The sequence below is a fragment of the Ostrea edulis genome, chromosome 2, assembly GCF_947568905.1.
Source record: "Ostrea edulis chromosome 2, xbOstEdul1.1, whole genome shotgun sequence".
In the NCBI taxonomy this organism is placed as follows: domain Eukaryota; kingdom Metazoa; phylum Mollusca; class Bivalvia; order Ostreida; family Ostreidae; genus Ostrea; species Ostrea edulis.
Window position 1 is genome coordinate 14,569,071 of NC_079165.1, and position 20,798 is coordinate 14,589,868.

Sequence of the window (20,798 nt, forward strand, 5' to 3'; positions counted from 1 at the left end):
ATGGCTTAAAAACAAGACACAATTATAGACAACAATTTTGATTGTCCGGGTGAAGTTACAAATAAGAAGATTCACTGTATCGTTAAATTTCCAATTGATGAGCTAGCTGTGTTTGCTGCTGACTTGTTAGTGAATTATCTATTGGAGTCCGAGCTTAGGAGAGAGTTTGCTGTGTGTGGTGTGAGTGTAGGAGAGAGTTTGTTGTGTGTGATGTAAGTCCTAGTGTAGGAGAGAGTTTGTTGTGTGTGGTGTAAGTCCTAGTGTAGGAGAGAGTTTTTTGTGTGTGGTGTAAGTCCTAGTGTAGGAGAGAGTTTGTTGTGTGTGGTGTAAGTCCTAGTGTATGAGAGAGTTTGTTGTGTGTGGTGTGAGTATAGGAGAGAGTTTGTTGTGTGTGGTGTAAGTCCTAGTGTAGGAGAGAGTTTGCTGTGTGTGGTGTAAGTCCTAGTGTAGGAGAGAGTTTGTTGTCTGTGATGTAAGTCCTAGTGTAGGAGAGAGTTTGTTGTGTGTGGTGTAAGTCCTAGTGTAGGAGAGAGTTTGTTGTGTGTGGTGTAACTCCTAGTGTAGGAGAGAGTTTGTTGTGTGTGGTGTAAGTCCTAGTGTAGGAGAGAGTTTGTTGTGTGTGATGTAAGTCCTAGTGTAGGAGAGAGTTTGTTGTGTGTGGTGTAAGTCCTAGTGTAGGAGAGAGTTTGTTGTGTGTGGTGTAACTCCTAGTGTAGGAGAGAGTTTGTTGTCTGTGATGTAAGTCCTAGTATGTTTGTTGTGTGTGGTGTAAGTCCTAGTGTAGGAGAGAGTTTGTTGTTTGTGATGTAAGTCCTAGTGTAGGAGAGAGTTTGTTGTGTGTGATGTAAGTCCTAGTGTAGGAGAGTGTTTGTTGTGTGTGATGTAAGTCCTAGTGTAGGAGAGAGTTTGTTGTGTGTGATGTAAGTCCTAGTGTAGGAGAGAGTTTGAAGTTTGTTGTATGTGATGTAAGTCCTAGTGTAGGAGAGAGTTTGTTGTTTGTGATTTAGGTCCTAGTGTAGGAGAGAGTTTGTTGTTTGTGATGTAAGTCCTAGTGTAGGAGAGAGTTTGTTGTGTGTGGTGTAAGTCCTAGTGTAGGAGAGAGTTTGTTGTGTGTGGTGTAAGTCCTAGTGTAGGAGAGAGTTTGTTGTATGTGGTGTGAGTGTAGGAGAGTGTTTGCTGTGTGTGGTGTGAGTGTAGGAGAGAGTTTGCTGTGTGTGGTGTGAGTGTAGGAGAGAGTTTGCTGTGTGTGGTGTGAGTGTAGGAGAGTGTTTGTTGTGTGTGGTGTGAGTGTAGGAGAGTGTTTGCTGTATGTGGTGTGAGTGTAGGAGAGAGTTTGTTGTGTGTGGTGTGAGTGTAGGAGAGAGTTTGTTGTATGTGGTGTGAGTGTAGGAGAGTGTTTGCTGTGTGTGGTGTAAGTCCTAGTGTAGGAGAGAGTTTGTTGTGTGTGGTGTAGGAGAGTGTTTGTTGTGTGTGGTGTGAGTGTAGGAGAGAGTTTGTTGTGTGTGGTGTGAGTGTAGGAGAGAGTTTGTTGTATGTGGTGTGAGTGTAAGAGAGTGTTTGTTGTGTGTGGTGTGAGTGTAGTGTAGGAGAGAGTTTGTTGTGTGTGGTGTAGGAGAGTGTTTGCTGTATGTGGTGTGAGTGTAGGAGAGTGTTTGCTGTATGTGGTGTAAATGTAGGAAAGTGTTTGCTGTATGTGGTGTGAGTGTAGGAGAGAGTTTGTTGTGTGTGGTGTGAGTGTAGGAGAGAGTTTGTTGTATGTGGTGTGAGTGTAGGAGAGTGTTTGTTGTGTGTGGTGTGAGTGTAGGAGAGAGTTTGTTGTATGTGGTGTGAGTGTAAGAGAGTGTTTGTTGTGTGTGGTGTGAGTGTAGGAGAGAGTTTGTTGTATGTGGTGTGAGTGTAGGAGAGTGTTTGTTGTGTGTGGTGTGAGTGTAGGAGAGAGTTTGCTGTGTGTGGTTTGAGTTTATTGGTTTTAGGAGTTGCTCCTTGTTGCTAGTCATTATCTAGGTACTTCAAACACTGAATTAGGAGTTATTATCACCTGTGAAAGCTGAAAATCAAACAATTGTTGGGAGGCGTCTTTTTAGACTGTGCTAGACATGATGCATAGTTCATGTACACAGGTTAGGTGTGTTTGAATTGCATCAGGATATTTGTTGCGAAATTGTTGGTCATTACTGCACTTTCTGTGTATGGATGGGTGTTAATGGATGGGTTTTAGGAGAACATGAATACAAATGATATATTTTCCCCATCATTGGTAAGAAACTGATATGTCTGTAACAAATGTGTATACTTAAAGCTAAATAAAAAAAAAAATTTCAGTAGCAAATTTAAAACTTGTTTTATTCCAGGTGTCTGATTAAAGATTTTGAACTTCGTCCATTTGCTCAGGATCTTCTTCATCATCCATTTATCACCAAAATTTCCAAAGACATATCACAGGTACATATAAGTTTGAGTGTGAAAGTGGCAATTCATAATTTTTGTGATTGCAATCTGGAGATTTAGGCCATTTCATGTCATGATTGGGTAGAATATGATGATTGGGTTTCATTTTAGCTGTGTAGGTTGAAGATGTGACTTTGTTTGAATGTGATTAAAGCAATTTCTGTTCGCAGTTTCAGAAACGACTTCGAGAACTGACCTCCAAAATGGAGACTACCATACATGAACCTGAAATAACAGCCAAAAAAGGAAAACTGAAATCCAGGCGTAAATCTCGAAAAGGGACCATTAAAACAACTGACGATCTGGCCACGCTGGAAAATCTGGATGAGGTAGGCGTGTCTGTTGCTTTGTAAATATTGCTTGTATTGCGTATCAGATGAAGCATTTTGAAAGTACAATTGCCAGGGAAGACTTGAATTCTCTTCCTCACAAACAGTGTTAGGCTTTTATGCCCCCTTAATTGGAATTTCGGGGACATATAGTTTTTGGTCTGTGTCCACAAAAACTTGGCCCATATCTTTTGAACACTTGTGCTAGGGCTTTCATATTTCACATATGTATTTATTGTGACAAGACATTTCTTTTTGGTACCAAAATGTTTTAGCATGAGATAGATGTTCACCCTGGTGTTTGACCTATTTTTGAAAAACTTTAACCTTGGCTATAAATGTAGATTGCTTAGTGAATGCTAGGTCTTTCATATTTCACATGTGTATATTCCTTGTGGCAAGGCTTTCCTTTGGTACCAGAATTACTTTGTGTATATGAGAATAAATGAACTTGGACACATCTCAAGCATAATGAATTCATCTTGGGGGAAACCTATCTACCTAACTGATTATGGATTCATTAAGCATTACAATGACCAATATGAAAGGCTTTGATATAACCATTAGGAAAAAATCATTACCAGCCCAGTTGAACTGTTGATATTGACATAGTTTGAATGAGATATTTCAATACATGTATAAGCAATTTCAAATTAACCAACATTTTGATATACAGAGAAAAAGAAAATGAGCCTGGGAAGTCAATTTTTATTTAAAAACAAGTGATATTTCAAAATAACTGCTTGCAGTATAAGTGGAGTAAACTATATACTGCTTCTGTAAGAAAATTTCTAAATATGGAGTAATCATGTATTTTCAGGAGACCATAGTTTCTCAGCTGGAGTGTCGATACAGTCAGGGTCAGATTTACACATACATTGGGGACATACTGCTGGCAGTCAACCCCTTCCGGCCACTCATCATATACACTGAGGAGGTACAGTAGCTCTCCTGTTACATCACTGCTATAATTGGGTATTTAGAATGAATATATTGCAATACCTAGCTTTTGATATTGCAAATATATTGCGATGTGTGAATATAAGGCTTTTCAGAAATTGATATACACATTATGATGTAGTGACATGATTTTGTAGAATTTCAAAAGGGAAATGCCTTATATGACCAAAATACATTTTGATTTTTTTTTTTCTTTTGGTAGGAACAGTTGAAATAACTCTTACTATTAGAGATAACAACCGTATTCTGTAAGAGTTATCTTTCTTTGCAGTACACCCAGCGGTACAGGAATGCCAGTAAGGAGGACAACCCTCCCCACATCTTCGCTGTAGCTGATCAGTCATATCAGAGTTTGATGCATAATAGGAAGAACCAGGTACACCCATCTCTGTTAATAACACCAGTGTCGTGGAAATCGCTACAAATTTCAAATCAGTTCACATCAGACATTTACATCATCTCTGTTAATAACACCAGTGTCGTGGAAATCGCTACAAATTTCAAATCAGTTCACATCAGACATTTACATCATCTCTGTTAATAACACCAGTGTCGTGGAAATCGCTACAAATTTCAAATCAGTTCACATCAGACATGTACGTCATGCTTTACATAGTGGATATCAATGGCCCTAATAAATGAGTTTGTGTTGGTCAGGTCCAAAAGTTTGGAGACCATAAACACAATGAAGAGCAGGTTAAGCTAGAATTTTCTATTTCCTATCTTGACCTGTGTATCTTTAAGGATTCCCATGTATGATTTATTGAAATTCTGAATCTTACTAGAAATTTGAAATATTTTTTCAGAAGGTTTGATGTGATATCTTTTAGAGTAGTGTTGAGATTTGATATCTTTGACAATAATGTTGAGATTTGATTTGATATCTCTGACAGTAATATAGAGATTTGATTTGATATTTTTGACAGTACGGCTCGTAATGTGGAGATTTGATCTGGTATCTTTGACAGTAATGTTTAGATTTGATATCTTTGACAGTAATGTGGAGATTTGATCTGATATCTTTGACAATAATGTTGAGATTTGATTTGATATCTCTGACAGTAATATAGAGATTTGATTTGATATTTTTGACAGTACGGCTCGTAATGTGGAGATTTGATCTGGTATCTTTGACAGTAATGTTTAGATTTGATATCTTTGACAGTAATGTGGAGATTTGATCTGATATCTTTGACAATAATGTTGAGATTTGATTTGATATATCTGACAGTAATATAGAGATTTGATTTGATGTTTTTGACAGTATGGCTCGTAATGTGGAGATTTGATCTGGTATCTTTGACAGTTATGTTTAGATTTGATATCTTTGACAGTAATGTGGAGATTTGATCTGATATCTTTGACAATAATGTTGAGATTTGATCTGATATTTTTGACAGTAATATAGAGATTTGATTTGATATCTTTGACAGTAATGTGGAGATTTGGCAGTAATGTGGAGATTTGATCTGATATCTCTGACTGTAATGCGGAGATTTGGCAGTAATGTGAAGATTTGATCAAGATTCTAACAGTTGACAATGTTTTATTTCAGTGTATCGTAATCAGTGGAGAATCTGGTGCTGGTAAAACAGAGAGTGCCAACTTACTGGTCCAACAGCTGACTCAACTCGGCAAGGTAGGGCTGGCCACCAGCTAACAGGAAGTTCTACTGAATGATGGGAAAGTCAGATGCTGATCATTTTATCAATAGAGTGTGCTTTGTGTGTGAACATTACTATGAATGACATGAACATTCTTTATACATTTTATTTCTCCTGGCATCTGATTGTTTCTGCTATTGCTAGGCCTCCAACAGAACCCTAGAGGACAGAATCCTGCAGGTCAACCCCCTGATGGAAGCCTTCGGTAACGCAAAGACTGTAATCAATGATAACTCAAGTCGATTCGGAAAATATCTGGAGATGTTCTTCACCCAAAATGGAATGGTCACCGGAGGTACTGTTTTCTGGGATTTTACAAATATGTGTATTGAATACCTGTACACAATGAATGATACAGATATTGGATAAGTTTATCAGATAATGATCCATGTAAATGAATACATAAGGTTTATATTTATAGCTTTCTTGTCTTCCTTTGAATTTGAATGTTTCTTATCCTTTATTGCAGCCAAAATCACTGAATACCTGCTAGAAAAATCCCGAGTCATTTCACAAGCAGCGTAAGTTTGTTAGTCCACATCAAGTGATTCTGAATTTTACGATGCGTGTTTGTTTTATAATGAAGGCATGACTTGGTTCTGTTTCAGAGGTGAGCAGAATTTCCACGTGTTTTACTACATTTACGATGGGCTGAGTTCTGAGGAGAGGGCAGAATACGACCTCAAAGAAAAAACAAGATACAGGTAGTGTGCATCAGTGCCATGCATTTAGTACTTCATAGGATAGAACAATTGTAATTAGAACTGTTGTCTACACTCAGGGTAGTGAGAATTATAATGTAATTAGAACTGTTGTCTACACTCAGGGTAGTGAGAATTAAGATATAATTAGAACTGTTGTCTACACTCAGGGTTGTGAGAATTAAGATATAATTAGAACTGTTGTCTACACTCAGGGTAGTGAGAATTAAAATGTAACAAATGTATAATTAGAACTATTGTCTACACTCAGGGTAGTGAGAATTAAAATGTAACAAATGTATAACTAGAACTGTTGTCTACACTCAGGGTAGTGAGAATTAAAATGTAACAAATGTATAATTAGAACTGTTGTCTACACTCAGGGTAGTGAGAATTAAAATGTAACAAATGTATAATTAGAACTATTGTTTACACTCAGGGTAGTGAGAATTAAAATGTAACAAATGTATAATTAGAACTATTGTTTACACTCAGGGTAGTGAGAATTAAAATGTAACAAATGTATAATTAGAACTGTTGTCAACACTCAGGGTAGTGAGAATTAAGGTATAACAATTGTATAATTAGAACTGTTGTCAACACTCAGGGTAGTGAGAATTAAAATGTAACAAATGTATAATTAGAACTGTTGTCTACACTCAGGGTAGTGAGAATTAAGGTATAACAATTATATAATTAGAACTGTTGTCAACACTCAGGGTAGTGAGAATTAAGGTATAACAATTGTATAATTAGAACTGTTGTCAACACTCAGGGTAGTGAGAATTAAAATGTAACAAATGTATAATTAGAACTGTTGTCTACACTCAGGGTAGTGAGAATTAAGGTATAACAATTGTATAATTAGAACTGTTGTCAACACTCAGGGTAGTGAGAATTAAGATATAATTAGAACTGTTGTCTACACTCAGGGTAGTGAGAATTAAGATATAATTAGAACTGTTGTCTACACTCAGGGTAGTGAGAATTAAGATATAATTAGAACTGTTGTCTACACTCAGGGTAGTGAGAATTAAGATATAATTAGAACTATTGTCTACACTCAGGGTAGTGAGAATTAAGATATAACAAATGTATAATTAGAACTGTTGTCTACACTCAGGGTAGTGAGAATTAAGATATAACAAATGTATAATTAGAACTGTTGTCAACACTCAGGGTAGTGAGAATTAAGGTATAACAATTGTATAATTAGAACTGTTGTCTACACTCAGGGTAGTGAGAATTAAGATATAACAATTGTATAATTAGAACTGTTGTCTACACTCAGGGTAGTGAGAATTAAGATATAACAAATGTATAATTAGAACTGTTGTCAACACTCAGGGTAGTGAGAATTAAGGTATAACAATTGTATAATTAGAACTGTTGTCTACACTCAGGGTAGTGAGAATTAAGATATAACAATTGTATAATTAGAACTGTTGTCTACACTCAGGGTAGTAAGAATTAAGATATAACAAATGTAATTAGAACTGTTGTTTTTGCTCAGGACAATGAGAACTATAGGATCAAAAAAGTTCTGGATTACTAACAAAAAGGTCTTGTGTTTTTTATGTAATATACTATATATCTCTAGGTATGAGTATTATACTAATATTATATACTATGTACATGTATTTCTGGGTATGAGTATAGTAATATTATATGCTATATATTTCTGGGTAGATTATGTAATATACTATGTATTTCTAGGTATATTGATGAGTATAGTAATATTATATGCTATATATTTCTGGGTAGATTATGTAATATACTATGTATTTCTAGGTATATCGATGAGTATAGTAATATTATATGCTATATATTTCTGGGTAGATTATGTAATATACTATGTATTTCTAGGTATATCGATGAGTATAGTAATATTATATGCTATATATTTCTGGGTAGATTATGTAATATACTATGTATTTCTAGGTATATCGATGAGTATAGCAGTCGGCCACCAGATGTCTCTTCAGTATCGGTGAATCGAGTCAAGTTCAAGGCCATACAGCATTGCTTTGACATCATTGGATTCAAACCAGAGGTATGTGTTAACTGGAATGTCCTCTGTAGCATTTCCTTCTCATAAGTATATCTGACAATTAAGTTATTTTCATGAATGTTTTTTTTTTCTATTGATGTATATGAAATGTTTATGTAGGTGGGATATTTTTTCTATTGATGTAGGTGGGATATTTTGATGAATGTATTTTTCTATTGATATAGGAGGTGAAAGCAGTGTACAGTGTTATCTGTGCAATCTTACATACGGGTAACATTGAGTTTGAGGAGAAGGAAATTACAGATCACAAAGGGGACGCCTGTGTAATCGCCAACATGGAGCTCGTCAACACCAGTCAGTTACTGTTTTAACTCTGTACATCTAGGAATTTGTTCACTGACGTACATGTCAAAAGTTTATTATATCCCCTGCAACCTAAAGTTGGGGATGGGGGTGGAATATTGGAATCAGGTGGTCCATTTGGAGATGGATTGCTTTACAGCCCTCTAAATTGATTTCCATTTTCACCTGGTCATTTCGGATGAAGTTATGGAAAATAAAAACCTAATGCAAAATTTATCAAGAGTTGATCGTCACTGCATATTTACCTAGTTTTCATTGTAAACCACACTTAAATTCTCCATTCACGCTATGTTGTAGGGTAAGGTACTCCCAGACTCAGTAAGCATGGCTAGTGATGATGTTACCTAATATGCTTTGTGACATCAATCAGGACAAGCATATACATCATATCAAGTCCCGTGTTTCTCATTTCTAAAAGTTCGTTCTTATTTAGGGAGTATGGATATTTGATGATGGTGGAGAAAACCTTGATTTTTCAAATTTTTATACCCCCCGTAACAAGTTGTGGGGGGGTATACTGGAATCGGGTTGTCCGTCTGTCTGTCCGTCCGTCTGTCTGTCCGTCCGTCCGTCTGTAGATGCAATGGTTTCCGGGCTCTAAAGCATTATCCTTTCCACCTACCGTCACCATATCGTATATATGGACTACCCATGGGATGAAGATGTTCCCTATCGATTTTGGGGTCCAAAGGTCAAGCGCACTGGACATCGAAGTCCGGGCTCTAAAGCGTTATCCTTTCCACCTACAGTCACCATATCATACATATGGACTAACCATGGGATGAAGATGTTCCCTATCGATTTTGGGGTCAAAGGTCACGCGCACTGGACATCGAAGTAGCAATATGGTTCGGTTTGTCATGCCATTTGTTTTTTACACTCAGAAAAGAGGTAGTTTACACCTATTACCAACACCCTTTGGGAGATTGGGGTAAGCGGGGGGTATTCTTAGTGAGCATTGCTCACAGTACCTCTTGTTTTCTCTGAAGGTTGAAAGAATTGAGTTGATAGATCCATAATCCGACAAATTAAAAAAACTGTTGCCTAAGATACATATTTAGAAGCTACAGATTTTGCAATGAAATTTAGAAAAATCCATTTATTTAGCAATCAGGTGGCACTTGTCTTTGTGATTTGCATGCACTAATTAATGTATTAATTAATATAATTCTTCTGTTCCCACAGTCTCCAGGCTATTAGGAATTCCTACTGTAGACCTGGTGGAGTCCTTGACGACCACAGGAATGGTGGCAAGGGGAGAGCTGATCGTCAGGGACAATTCAGTCCCCGAGGCGATCGATTCACGGGACGCCATGGCCAAAGCGTTGTATGGACGGTTGTTCAGCTGGATTGTCAATCGCATCAACAGTCTCCTGAAGCCAAGCTCCCAGGGAAAGTAAGCTTGACAGAATTTTGTGTTTTGTGATGTTAACAATTAACAAATATTTTCTGTCCAATTATTCCCAGTATACTGTAAATGTGGAAATTTACGCATGGAAGGGGGGGATGTACACTAAATACGCAATTACAAGATCTTCGTGTAAAGTACCTCTACGTATGATATTCTCATAGTTATGCAAGTTATTAATTGATGATACTGACATCACGTAATTAAACCCTATACGCATATGGTGTGCAAAGGGAAAATGTGTAATCAACAACACACAGACACATATCCACATTTACATCACTTCTTGTTACATGTAATAGCAATTATTATTCGGTTTGTTTTTTCATAAATATAATGACATCACGCCTTGCTGTAGCCAGCGGATTGCATCATCACCTGATTTATCTGTTCTTGTTGTTTCTAGAGAAGACAATAACCTAATTGTTGGACTGCTGGACATTTTCGGATTTGAAAACTTTCCTAAGAACTCTTTTGAACAACTTCTGATCAATATTGCCAACGAACAAATCCAGTACTACTTTAATCAACATATCTTTGCATGGGAAATGGTAATTATGCACGAAATTTATTTATCTGAAATAGATAATTGAAATGATTTTATCAATTACTTTCCAATATCTTTGTTTTAATTTTCTTTTATTGAATACTAGATAATGTATTGTATACATATACAAAGTGTGATTTGTTTACATATGTACTGTGTCTAAACAAATATCATTTTAACTGAAAAATAAGTCATGTAAGGTGCAGGAAGGGAACTGGGTTGAACCAGTAGCTCAATGGGTAGAGCACCTGCACAGTAATCAGAGAGTGTTGGGTTGGAGTCCCAGCCCGTCTGACACATTTCCCCGTTACACGGATAAACTCAACGTTTAACAACATTGGTTGTTCATTTGACCGTGATTAATACCTGTAACATAGTGATTTCTTCACAGTATATACTAGTGATACAACTTCAATTCCAGCAAGAATACCGAACAGAAGGTTTGGAGGGAGTGAACGTCTCATTTGTGGACAACCGACCTCTGCTGGACATGTTCCTGATGAAACCTCTTGGGCTACTAGCCTTGCTGGACGAGGAAAGTCACTTCCCAAAGGCTACAGACATGTCACTCGTAGGTAAGGGGATGTAAGGCTTTATATAACAAAGATTCTACAATAACTACTGAGTTAATTTGTTGTCCAAACGTATTTTGTCACAAACATCCATTTTATCAGCCTATAGACAAATCTGTGAAAGATTGAATTTAAATACTAAGATTGTATTTATTCCAGAAAAATTTCACAAGAATATTCAAAACAATAACTACAGCAGACCCAAGGGAAATAACCTCACCTTCTCCATCGACCACTATGCTGGCACGGTATGTGCAGATTAATTCCGATTAAGGAGATCAAGTTCTTACTGCACCTCATGGTGTTCTCTCCTGTATATAATCATTGAAATCCATTTACGATTAAAACAAATGTGTAATTTATGTATTAAGGTTGTGTATGATGCATTGGGATTTCTGGAGAAGAATCGCGATCGACTGCCGGCTGATGTCGTCAGCATGTTACGAGCCTCAGGAAATACAGTCATTAGATCCCTCTTCAGCACTCCACTCACCAAGACAGGTAATTTACAAATCACTCCACTCACCAAGACAGGTAATTTACAAATCACTCCACTCACCAAGACAGGTAATTACTCCAAATCTCTCCACTCACCAAGACAGGTAAGAGGGCCCTCGTAATTAATCCAAATCACTCCACTCACTAAGACAGGTAGTTAATTAGTTAATCCAAATCTCTTTACTCACAAAGACAGGTAATTTACAAATCACCCCACTTACTAAGACAGGTAATTATACCCCACGCAACAAAGTTGCGAAGGGTATAATGTTTTTTACCCATCTGTCAGTCCCTTTTTTGTCAGCGCAACTCCTCTGAGACCGCTCAACAGAATTTCGTGAAACTTTGTAGTTAGTAAGAAGACACTGTGTAGATGTGCATATTCCCAGGAAATTCTGATTCAATAATTATTCTTGGAGTTATGCCCCTTTTGAACTTAGAATTTTGAGCCCGTCTGTCCTGTTTTTGTCAGTGCAACTCCTCTGAGACCACTAAACAGAATTTTCATGAAACTTTGTAGTTGATAAGGACACACTGTGTAGATGTGCATAGTCCCAGAAAATTCTGATTCAATAATTTTGCTTAGAGTTATGCCCCTTTTGAACTTAGAATTTTGAGCCGTCTCTCCTGAATTTCGAGCCCATCTGACCTCTTGTCAGCGCAACTCCTCTGAGACCGCTCAACAGAATTTCGTGAAACTTTGTAGTTAATAAGGACATACTGTGAAGATGTACATATTCCCAGGAAATTTTGATTCAATAATTTTTCTTGGAGTTATGCCCCTTTTGAACTTAGAATTTCGAGCCTGTCTGTCCTGTTCAGCTTCTTCTCAGCACAACTCCTCTGAGACTGCTCAACAGAATTTTCATGAAACTTTGTTGTTAATAAGGACACACTGTGTAGATGTGCATATTCCCAGGAAATTCTGATTCAATAATTTTTCTGCTAGTTATGCCCCTTTTGAACTTAGAATTTTCAGACCGTCTGTCCTGTTCTTACAGTAATGCATAGCATTACCATTCATTATGTGAGGCATTGTCAAGCAATATTGGAGCGTGGGGTATGTGAGCTTGCTCACCTTTGCTTTCTTTCATTTACAACTCCTTAATCAACAAATCATTACCCATCAATAATCTGTGGTTTGGTACGGAACTTTATGGATTATATATGAATTGTTTATTATGATTGTAATAAAAACAGCTGGGAAAATAGATCATCATATTTTAAAGAGGTTTCTACAGTATTTCTCATAACAACAGGTCCTTACAACCCCCCTAATCTATTTTGATATCGCTGTGAAGGTTTTAACTCTACATTTCTCCTTCTTCTTTTTTGGCATGAAACAGGTTTCTTTCGAAACAAATGATATGGGACTAGATCAGTGTTGTACACTTTATAATGATGATTATTTCAGGGAACTTAGCCGATGGCAGCATCAGATCAAGTCGACAGACCCCCACGAGTTCAGTGGGTTCTCCTGGGACCTCAGGACCAATCACAATCATGTCCTACAACTCGAAATCCTCCAGCATGGGAGGAAGTCGGGTAAGTGATTAGCTGATCAGATCAAAGCATGAATATTCGTTTTTTGTGATAGTTGTTTAATGGAGCCATGAATCATGTTTTGAGAACTGTCTGTCCTTATAAAAGACCCCCCGTAGTGACTGATCACCTCTTAGTTTACCAGTCCCTAACACTTCACTTTGTTAAGTAATATTTCAATTTGCGTTTGGTATACAGGGAAATGTTTGCCCTTGTTCAGAGTTGTGGAAAACATTTTTAGATAGCCAGTCATTCGGACTGACAAGAAGGCAACATAAGCCAGTCCGAAATAATTTAAGCCAGTCCCAAAAGTACACAACATTTATTTCCTTTATCAAACATCAATATACTTCATAATTACATTTACTCAGTCTCCATTTCTATGCTTGTGAAATCTCCACAGCTCTTCGGTTAAGAACAGAATTTTCATTATCTCTTATAGAAGAGTACCTGTATTTTAATGAGGTGACGATAACATTTTGTAAGCGGTTATTTGGTACGCAGCCGGCATCTAGTCTGTCAATGCAAATATTGCATGCCATTTTAACACCATCGAATTTCAACCATTCCCGCCCCTTTGCCCAATTGTGTTTGAATTCTCTTTGTCGAGATCTTTCGTATTTAACCTGTCTTTATCTGTTAGTTTACATTTTTTACCTGGTTTCGCTCCAGCTGTAAATTTAATGGGCCACGCGGCCATGCTTGTTTCGCTTTCATCAGCCTCGATCTCGTTTAAGGAAAAAAGTATTACCCAATGGCATTTTAGTTTTACAAGATAATTGCGCTGAAAAATGCGCCGATGCTTGCAGGAAACGAAACAAAACAAAAAACCAGGCCGGTCATTTGGACCGACATCAATGGCGTTTATACCGGTCGCAAGCATTTTTAATCGGTTTTGCCGGCATGACTGGCAGTTTTCCACAACTCTGTTGTTTCAATTCTTAAAGAGAACAAATTTAGAATCGGGGGAAAACATAAATTCCCTCACTGTTCTGAAGTAGCGAAAAATAGCTTTAGATGAATTAAGAACAGAACAAAATACTTCATTTAAGCAAACAAAACAAGGGGCTTACATTTCCATGTTAAAGTACTTCAAAAGAAATTCAGTTTGAATAGATACATGTATTATAAAGAAAAACAATATGCACTCAAAGGATGAGATGTCTGTGTAGGTTTCATTCTCATTTTAAGGACCAACAATTTCTACATACAATGGTAGATTAAATGCCAGATTATTCTTGTGTGAGAAACATGGCTTAAATATTTCAAAGAGAACTACTGAAGTTTAAGGCATTGCTTTCATAGGCTATGCATACATTATGATATAAATAATTCGTTTTTATCAGCTGTAGATATGTGTAGATTGATTGTATATTATTTTGACAGCAATTTTTACGACCCTTTCACTTTATGATATTAAGTTTTGCTTTATGACACGCTATATTTGCAGATCTATGGTGCTCTTGTAAGTAATGGCATGGTGTCATTGCCATTCAAACACACTCGTCATCCTGATTTGTTTGCTACATTGATGTTTGCACTTATAAAGAGTATAGTATATTTGGCTCAAAAGCTTTGTTGCAAGTTCTCAGTTCTGTTCCAAGTGTTTTGCAATTTGTATTTAATCACCCAACATGCATTTGCTAACAATCACACATGTACTGAACATTGAAATCATCGCTACAGTAATTATTTTGTAACTAAATGTATGCAAAATATATATGAATTCTGTTGTAAAATCAGTATGAAGAAGTTTCAAAATATATAAACTTCATTTAATATTAAACTTTGCATGCAAATCATGATATTAAAATTTAGTTACAATTTATTGTATGCTTTGTGAATGTGATAGGTATACAATTTATTTATTAATTAAACTAGAATAATTCAATAGGAATTGCCTGAACAACTAAATATTAACAAGATTTGCATGTTTATGTAACAAGTACAATATTTAAACAAACATCTGTAAGTGTAAAATACGATCATATCCATTCTGAAATCATTTATCTGTGGACAGGAAAAACGCCTTACAAAGGAAGACCATGTATTAACCAGACTCTGTGTCCTAGAATAGTCATTCTTAATTAGATTATCATTAATTAATGACGAATCAATAGTATAAGTTTTTCCAGTTTACAGATAGACGTCATTGTTCTATAGCTCTTACCGGGACTATTCTTGTAATTATATGCACCGTACGGATTTATTTACCGTACGACAGTTTTAGTTTATTTATACTTTTAGAAGTCTTTGAGTCATCTTTTTTAAACATATATTTTTTCATGTCATTTAGTTTCTTAATGCAAATCCATAGTTTTCATTCGCTGATAATGCAGTTGTTGTGGGGTTTTAATCATAACATTTTTTATTCTACTCGGTAGATAGGTTAGTGATGTTTAACCCTTGTAGATTACATTGATTTCTGAATAACTTCTCTTAGAAACAGCTATAAAATTAAATGTTATAGAAAACGATGAATAATAAGTTAAAATAAAATAAATACTATTAAGATTTTTTTTTTTTAATTCTTTTGCACAATATTTCCATGTTATCATTTTACATTACATGTGTGTTGGAAACGAAGAGTGGAGTTGTAATGTACTTGTTTTCATGGGTGTAGGAAATCTTATTGGCTATGATGATATCTAACATGAAACTCTCAATGAAAAAATTATGTATGAAGCTTTTGTTGTTGGTATGTAGTGCTGGATGGCTAAAGGTGTTATGTTAACTACTAACACAGTCAATTTGATTTTGTTTATTTTATCAGTCATGGCTAAATGAAGGATTCTCATAACATATTCTGTTGGATTTTTAGGGGTCCGGGTCGACCAGCATGACTAAAATTCAGCAGACCGTGGCCACATATTTTCGGTATTCCTTGATGGATTTGCTGGCCAAGATGGTGGCAGGGGCTCCTCATTTTGTCAGGTAAATCAGAGGGGATTGATTGAACAACAGCATGCCAGTTAGTCACCAAACCTGCTTCAGAAATCTCCCCATGAGTCTGAAAAGGGTTTCTAGAATTTCCTTTCTTATAATAACTTTGTCATGGCTTCTGCTCAAATAAGGCTTGATTTCCTCTATCACCTTCTACTTACCAGATACAGTACAAATATTCTTCTTGAGCCTGGCACAGACGATCTGTGTCCCCAAGTTTTATAATGTCTGGTTTTCCTAAAAAAAAAAAAAAAAAAGCAATTACAAATTGCATGGCTCTTGTGTAATCTTGCATGTTTTTTATTCCAAATCTCGTGCATTTTTCATTCCAAAACCTTGCATACAGTGTTGTAGGATTCACTAAACATAATTCAGAGACTCCTTTTCCTGTGGTAAACTGTCTAGTTTGTCGATAAGTTGGGTTTTTTTTGGGTTTTTTTGGTGAAAGCATGATTTAGAACTATATTTAGACAATACCATGTGCTCACTCTACCAGCCTGGGCAATCTGATAAAAATGGGCGATACAAAGGGGGTGAATTTTATTAGGTTTAAGAATAAAATAACAGGTAAAGTTTAAGACTTTAAAACACATACAGTGGAATTTCGGTGTCTCAAAATCCGATATCTCAAAAACCATGAATATGTCGAAGTGATTCGAAAGTCCCAACCACTTATTCTTTAAGTATTTTACCCTCGATATCTCGAATCCTCATATATCTAAAAGTTTTTTCTCAGTCCTATCGAGTTTGAGATAACGAAGTTTGACTGTATAGGAAGGCTGGAATTTGAGATTTATGATTATGTACTGAGCTTTAAGGATCTGAAGATATTAGTTGTTACTTCTCAAATCACTGTGGAATTTTTAAATTCATGGGGCTCAGTGGTCATGGATTGTTGAGATTTTACAATTTTTTAAAAATTTTATTTCATGGATATGGTTTCTGTACATTAATGCGTTAAATAGATCGTGTATTTCATTGTCGGTTGAAGTTTTTAAGATAGGGGAACCCACAAAATCCATGAAAATTTGGCCTCCACAAAATCTAATCATTTTACAGTGTTGGAATTCCAGTTTGTCCTTCATGTATGTGGTATTTCATAATCAGAATGATTACGTACCAACTTGACTCATTAGTAAATATGTTTCTTTTATTGTGTGGTACAGGTGAGCACTGTGACCCTCGTGTTTTGTGTTAGTTTACCTGTGTGTAAACCAATGTTGGTTACTTCTTTCATGCTATTTGTTTCAATGACAGATGTATTCGTCCTAATGAACTGAAGCTTCCTGACGACTTTGAGCCGGAAAAAGTGACCATTCAGCTTCAATACACAGGGGTCCTAGAGACAACTCGCATCAGGCGGGAGGGGTTCTCTCACCGCATTCCATTCGCTGAATTCCTTAAAAGGTTGGTTTTGTGCTCTCTCTCGTTTCAACTTTGTAAGATATGTAGTTACTTGCCCATGTGCTTCCTGAACAGTAAAAACAAGATAGAAAGGGTGTGGTACAGAGATAACAAGTTAAGAGAAGAAGATATCTAATGATTTCATGGTCAAAAGGTCAAGGTTGTAAGGGGATTTTCCATTTCGTGATGCCCCTATTTGAATAACTTCGAATGCTCTCGGTAGAAATTTATGTCATAAGATATAAAACATGGTGACTCCTTTTTTTTCTGGTTTTTATTTGCGCTCAACAAATTAGGAAAATATATCCATGAAATAGAAAATTTAGCTACATAAAATGCACACAGTTTTGAAAATTTCTTTTAATATGTATGAGAAATGGGAGATATATTGCTTGTGTTACAGATATTCCATGCTGGCATTCCGATGGGATGAGAGAGTGGATTACACGCGAGACTGTTGCTTCACTTTGCTTGACCGACTGGATATGGCCATGTACCAACTGGGGAAAACTAAGGTGTGTTTAGAGAAATCAGTGTGAGGTAAATTGTAAGGCATAGTCATGTACCAACTGGGGAAAACTAAAGTGTGTTTATAGAAATTGCCCAAAAATTGAAATCCTTCAAAAATGAGTTTTTATTGTTTCATTTTGTAAGATGTAATGTTTTTCCCTTGAATTTTCATGTAAAGATTTGTGAATAATGCAAACAATAAGAAAATAGGAAAATTCTGTGATAGATGTGGGTTTTTAGCAATATTAAAATATTTACAAACAGTTCTACAAAATTGGGGGGGGGGGGGGGGGGGGGGGGGGGGGGTATGCTTAATTGGTCTTTTATGAACATTTTCAGAATATGGAACATAACAATTTTCAACTATCATTGGTTATGGAATATAAACATGTGCCTATCCTCTGAATTCCACACATTTCTATAGATATTAGTATTGAGAGCATTTTGATAATTCCTTACAAAGTCTGTATTTAGCAAAGGCTCATCACCACACCACCTCAAAGTAGAATATTGATGGAACAATTTTAAGAGTTATGCCCCTTTGCCTTAACAAGCAATGATGAGGTGTTTGAAAATTATGTTCAATTTTCATTTAATTTGAAGATACTATATTGATAATGAGTACATTCTACAAATTGATGTAGATCATCTCTTTTGATTTTGTTAAATACATTATTTTATTCTCATGGTTGGAGTTCCTCTAGCCTGAATATATCTTAAGATTTATGAGTAGAAATTTATATTTTTAGTATACTGTAAACTTTTTTACTTTTCTCTAATATATTTAAATGAGGATGCATTTAAATTGAGATGTTGTCAGAAAGCTTTATTTGTAAGGCGTGATTCAGTAGAGATCTGCACATATGCTGTAGAAGGGATTAACATCCAAATAGATCAGAATGGACAGAAACACTACACCATACTGTAATTTACAGTCTGTCTGTGATGGCTGAATATGTGCATTAAGACTGATTGTCCTAGCCTTATTAATATCGTATTTTAAGATTGATTGTCCTAGCCTTATTAATATTGTATTTTAAAATTGACTTTATCTGTTAAACTTCTGTAGTTGCCCAGTTAGGCTGCATGTAATTATGTGTTAACTTATTACCTGCAATATAATTTGCCCAAAATATCAAGGTCACCCATATGAAATAGCAAAATTTCACCCAAATGAAAGAAATGACGTTTTAGAAATCCGCCCAAGTGAAATGCAGCCTTCCATCTATGATGGGCGTATAAAAATGAGAGTGACGTATTAATATTTGTTGCCAAAAATTTCAACCCATGAACACTTTTTAAGGTCTTCCTGAAGTATTACCATATAGAGAAGCTGTCTAGAATGTATGAGGAGAGAAACAAGAGGATCATCTGTATGCAAGCAGTCATCCGGAGATTTCTAGCAGTCAGTCAGTACCACAGACTCAAATGGCAGAGAGAGAAAGCGGTGATAAAAATCCAAGCATGTGAGTACTGTTCCTGATTTATATTTGTTTAGTTCTTGATCGGAGGTAACATATTCATGTTTAGTTCCTAGTTGGAGGTAACATATTCATGTTTAGTTCCTAGTTGGAGGTAACATATTCATGTTTAGTTCCTGATCGGAGGTAACATATTCATGTTTAGTTCCTGATCGGAGGTAACATATTCATGTTTAATTCCTAGTTGGAGGTAACATATTCATGTTTAGTTCCTGATCGGAGGTAGCATATAATTTTTAGCTCTTCTGAGCCGAAGGCTCAAAGAGCTAATGCTATGGCCATTTGTGCGGTGTGCGTAAACTTTTTAGAAAAAGGGCTATAACTCAAGAACCCCTTGGCCAATTTTTTTCAAATTTGTTACAGGGTATCACTGGCCCAAGGGCTTTCATACATACTAAATAGAGGGATGTGACCCTTTAACAAGGGGAGATAATCAGGAAAATACAAACAAAAGTAGTGGTTGCTAAAAAATCTTCTTCTCAAGAACCACTGGGCAGATTATCACCAAACTTACACATAAGGATGAGGATATGTTGTAGATTAAAAATTGTTCAAGGCATTACCCTGGGGCAAAGGGCGTGGTCTCAAGGTCACTTCAAAGTTGACCTAAATTTATATTTCCTTAAATCTTTGATATTTTAGTCATTATAAGGATTAGGATCATCAAATTTTGACAGTTGATGCATCTTAGGACCTTGTGTCAAGTTGTCTCAAAAGTAGGTCACAGTGACCTACTTTTTGAATTTTACAGGTATTTATTTTAGAATTAATTTTGATGCATATCTTGGACACTTTGAAGCCTATGATCATCAAAACTTGTCAGTTGGTGGATCATGGGACCTTGAAATGCGTCAACTGAAAAATAGGTCACCATGACCTACTTTCTGAATTTTATGGCTTATCATTTATAGATATATTTTAAGTTGTTATTTCAAATACCGAGAGGTTTAGAATCATCAAATCTTGTAAGTTGATGCATCTTGAGGCCTTGAAACATATTTATAGAAAAAGTAGGTCACAGTAACCTACTTTTTGAATTTTGCAGATATTCAAATTTCACATTTTCAAATTTAGATGCATATTTTGGGCACTGTAAAACCTAGGATCATCAAACTTTGTCAGTTGATGCGTCTTCAGTCTTCGGTTTGTGTCGACCAAAAAAAAGGTCACCCGTGACCTACTTTTGGTATTTGACAGCTAAATTACTATATTTCAGACACTATTTGACCTACAATCATCAAACTTTGTCAGTTGATGCATCTTGAGTCTTCGGAGTGTATCGACCAAAAAGTAGGTCACTGTGACCTACTTTTGGCATTTGACAGTTATATTTTATATATTTCAGTCACTAATTGACCTACAATCATCTAACTTTGACAGTTGATGCATCTTGAGTCTACGGAGTGTGTCGACCAAA

At 36.1% G+C, this 20,798-nt stretch overlaps 1 protein-coding gene across 12 annotated transcripts in view; it reads left to right on the top strand.

The window, feature by feature from the left end:
- LOC125678816 (myosin-IIIb-like) overlaps positions 1–20,798 on the top strand; it is a 66,407-nt gene that overhangs the window by 28,756 nt on the left and 16,853 nt on the right. For 11 of the 12 annotated variants that reach the window (XM_056156162.1, XM_056156164.1, XM_048917509.2 and 8 more), the window contains 21 exons: positions 2,352–2,442; positions 2,619–2,777; positions 3,598–3,714; positions 4,009–4,113; positions 5,293–5,376; positions 5,546–5,696; positions 5,871–5,922; positions 6,010–6,105; positions 8,044–8,155; positions 8,338–8,467; positions 9,662–9,872; positions 10,291–10,435; positions 10,853–11,006; positions 11,163–11,251; positions 11,375–11,504; positions 12,916–13,046; positions 14,494–14,508; positions 15,865–15,977; positions 17,244–17,393; positions 17,794–17,905; positions 19,204–19,366. In XM_056156162.1, coding sequence (XP_056012137.1) covers positions 2,352–2,442; positions 2,619–2,777; positions 3,598–3,714; positions 4,009–4,113; positions 5,293–5,376; positions 5,546–5,696; positions 5,871–5,922; positions 6,010–6,105; positions 8,044–8,155; positions 8,338–8,467; positions 9,662–9,872; positions 10,291–10,435; positions 10,853–11,006; positions 11,163–11,251; positions 11,375–11,504; positions 12,916–13,046; positions 14,494–14,508; positions 15,865–15,977; positions 17,244–17,393; positions 17,794–17,905; positions 19,204–19,366 — 2,510 coding nt within the window. The remainder of the gene's footprint in view (positions 1–2,351; positions 2,443–2,618; positions 2,778–3,597; positions 3,715–4,008; positions 4,114–5,292; positions 5,377–5,545; positions 5,697–5,870; positions 5,923–6,009; positions 6,106–8,043; positions 8,156–8,337; positions 8,468–9,661; positions 9,873–10,290; positions 10,436–10,852; positions 11,007–11,162; positions 11,252–11,374; positions 11,505–12,915; positions 13,047–14,493; positions 14,509–15,864; positions 15,978–17,243; positions 17,394–17,793; positions 17,906–19,203; positions 19,367–20,798) is intronic. The other variant, XM_056156163.1, reaches the window with a different exon arrangement.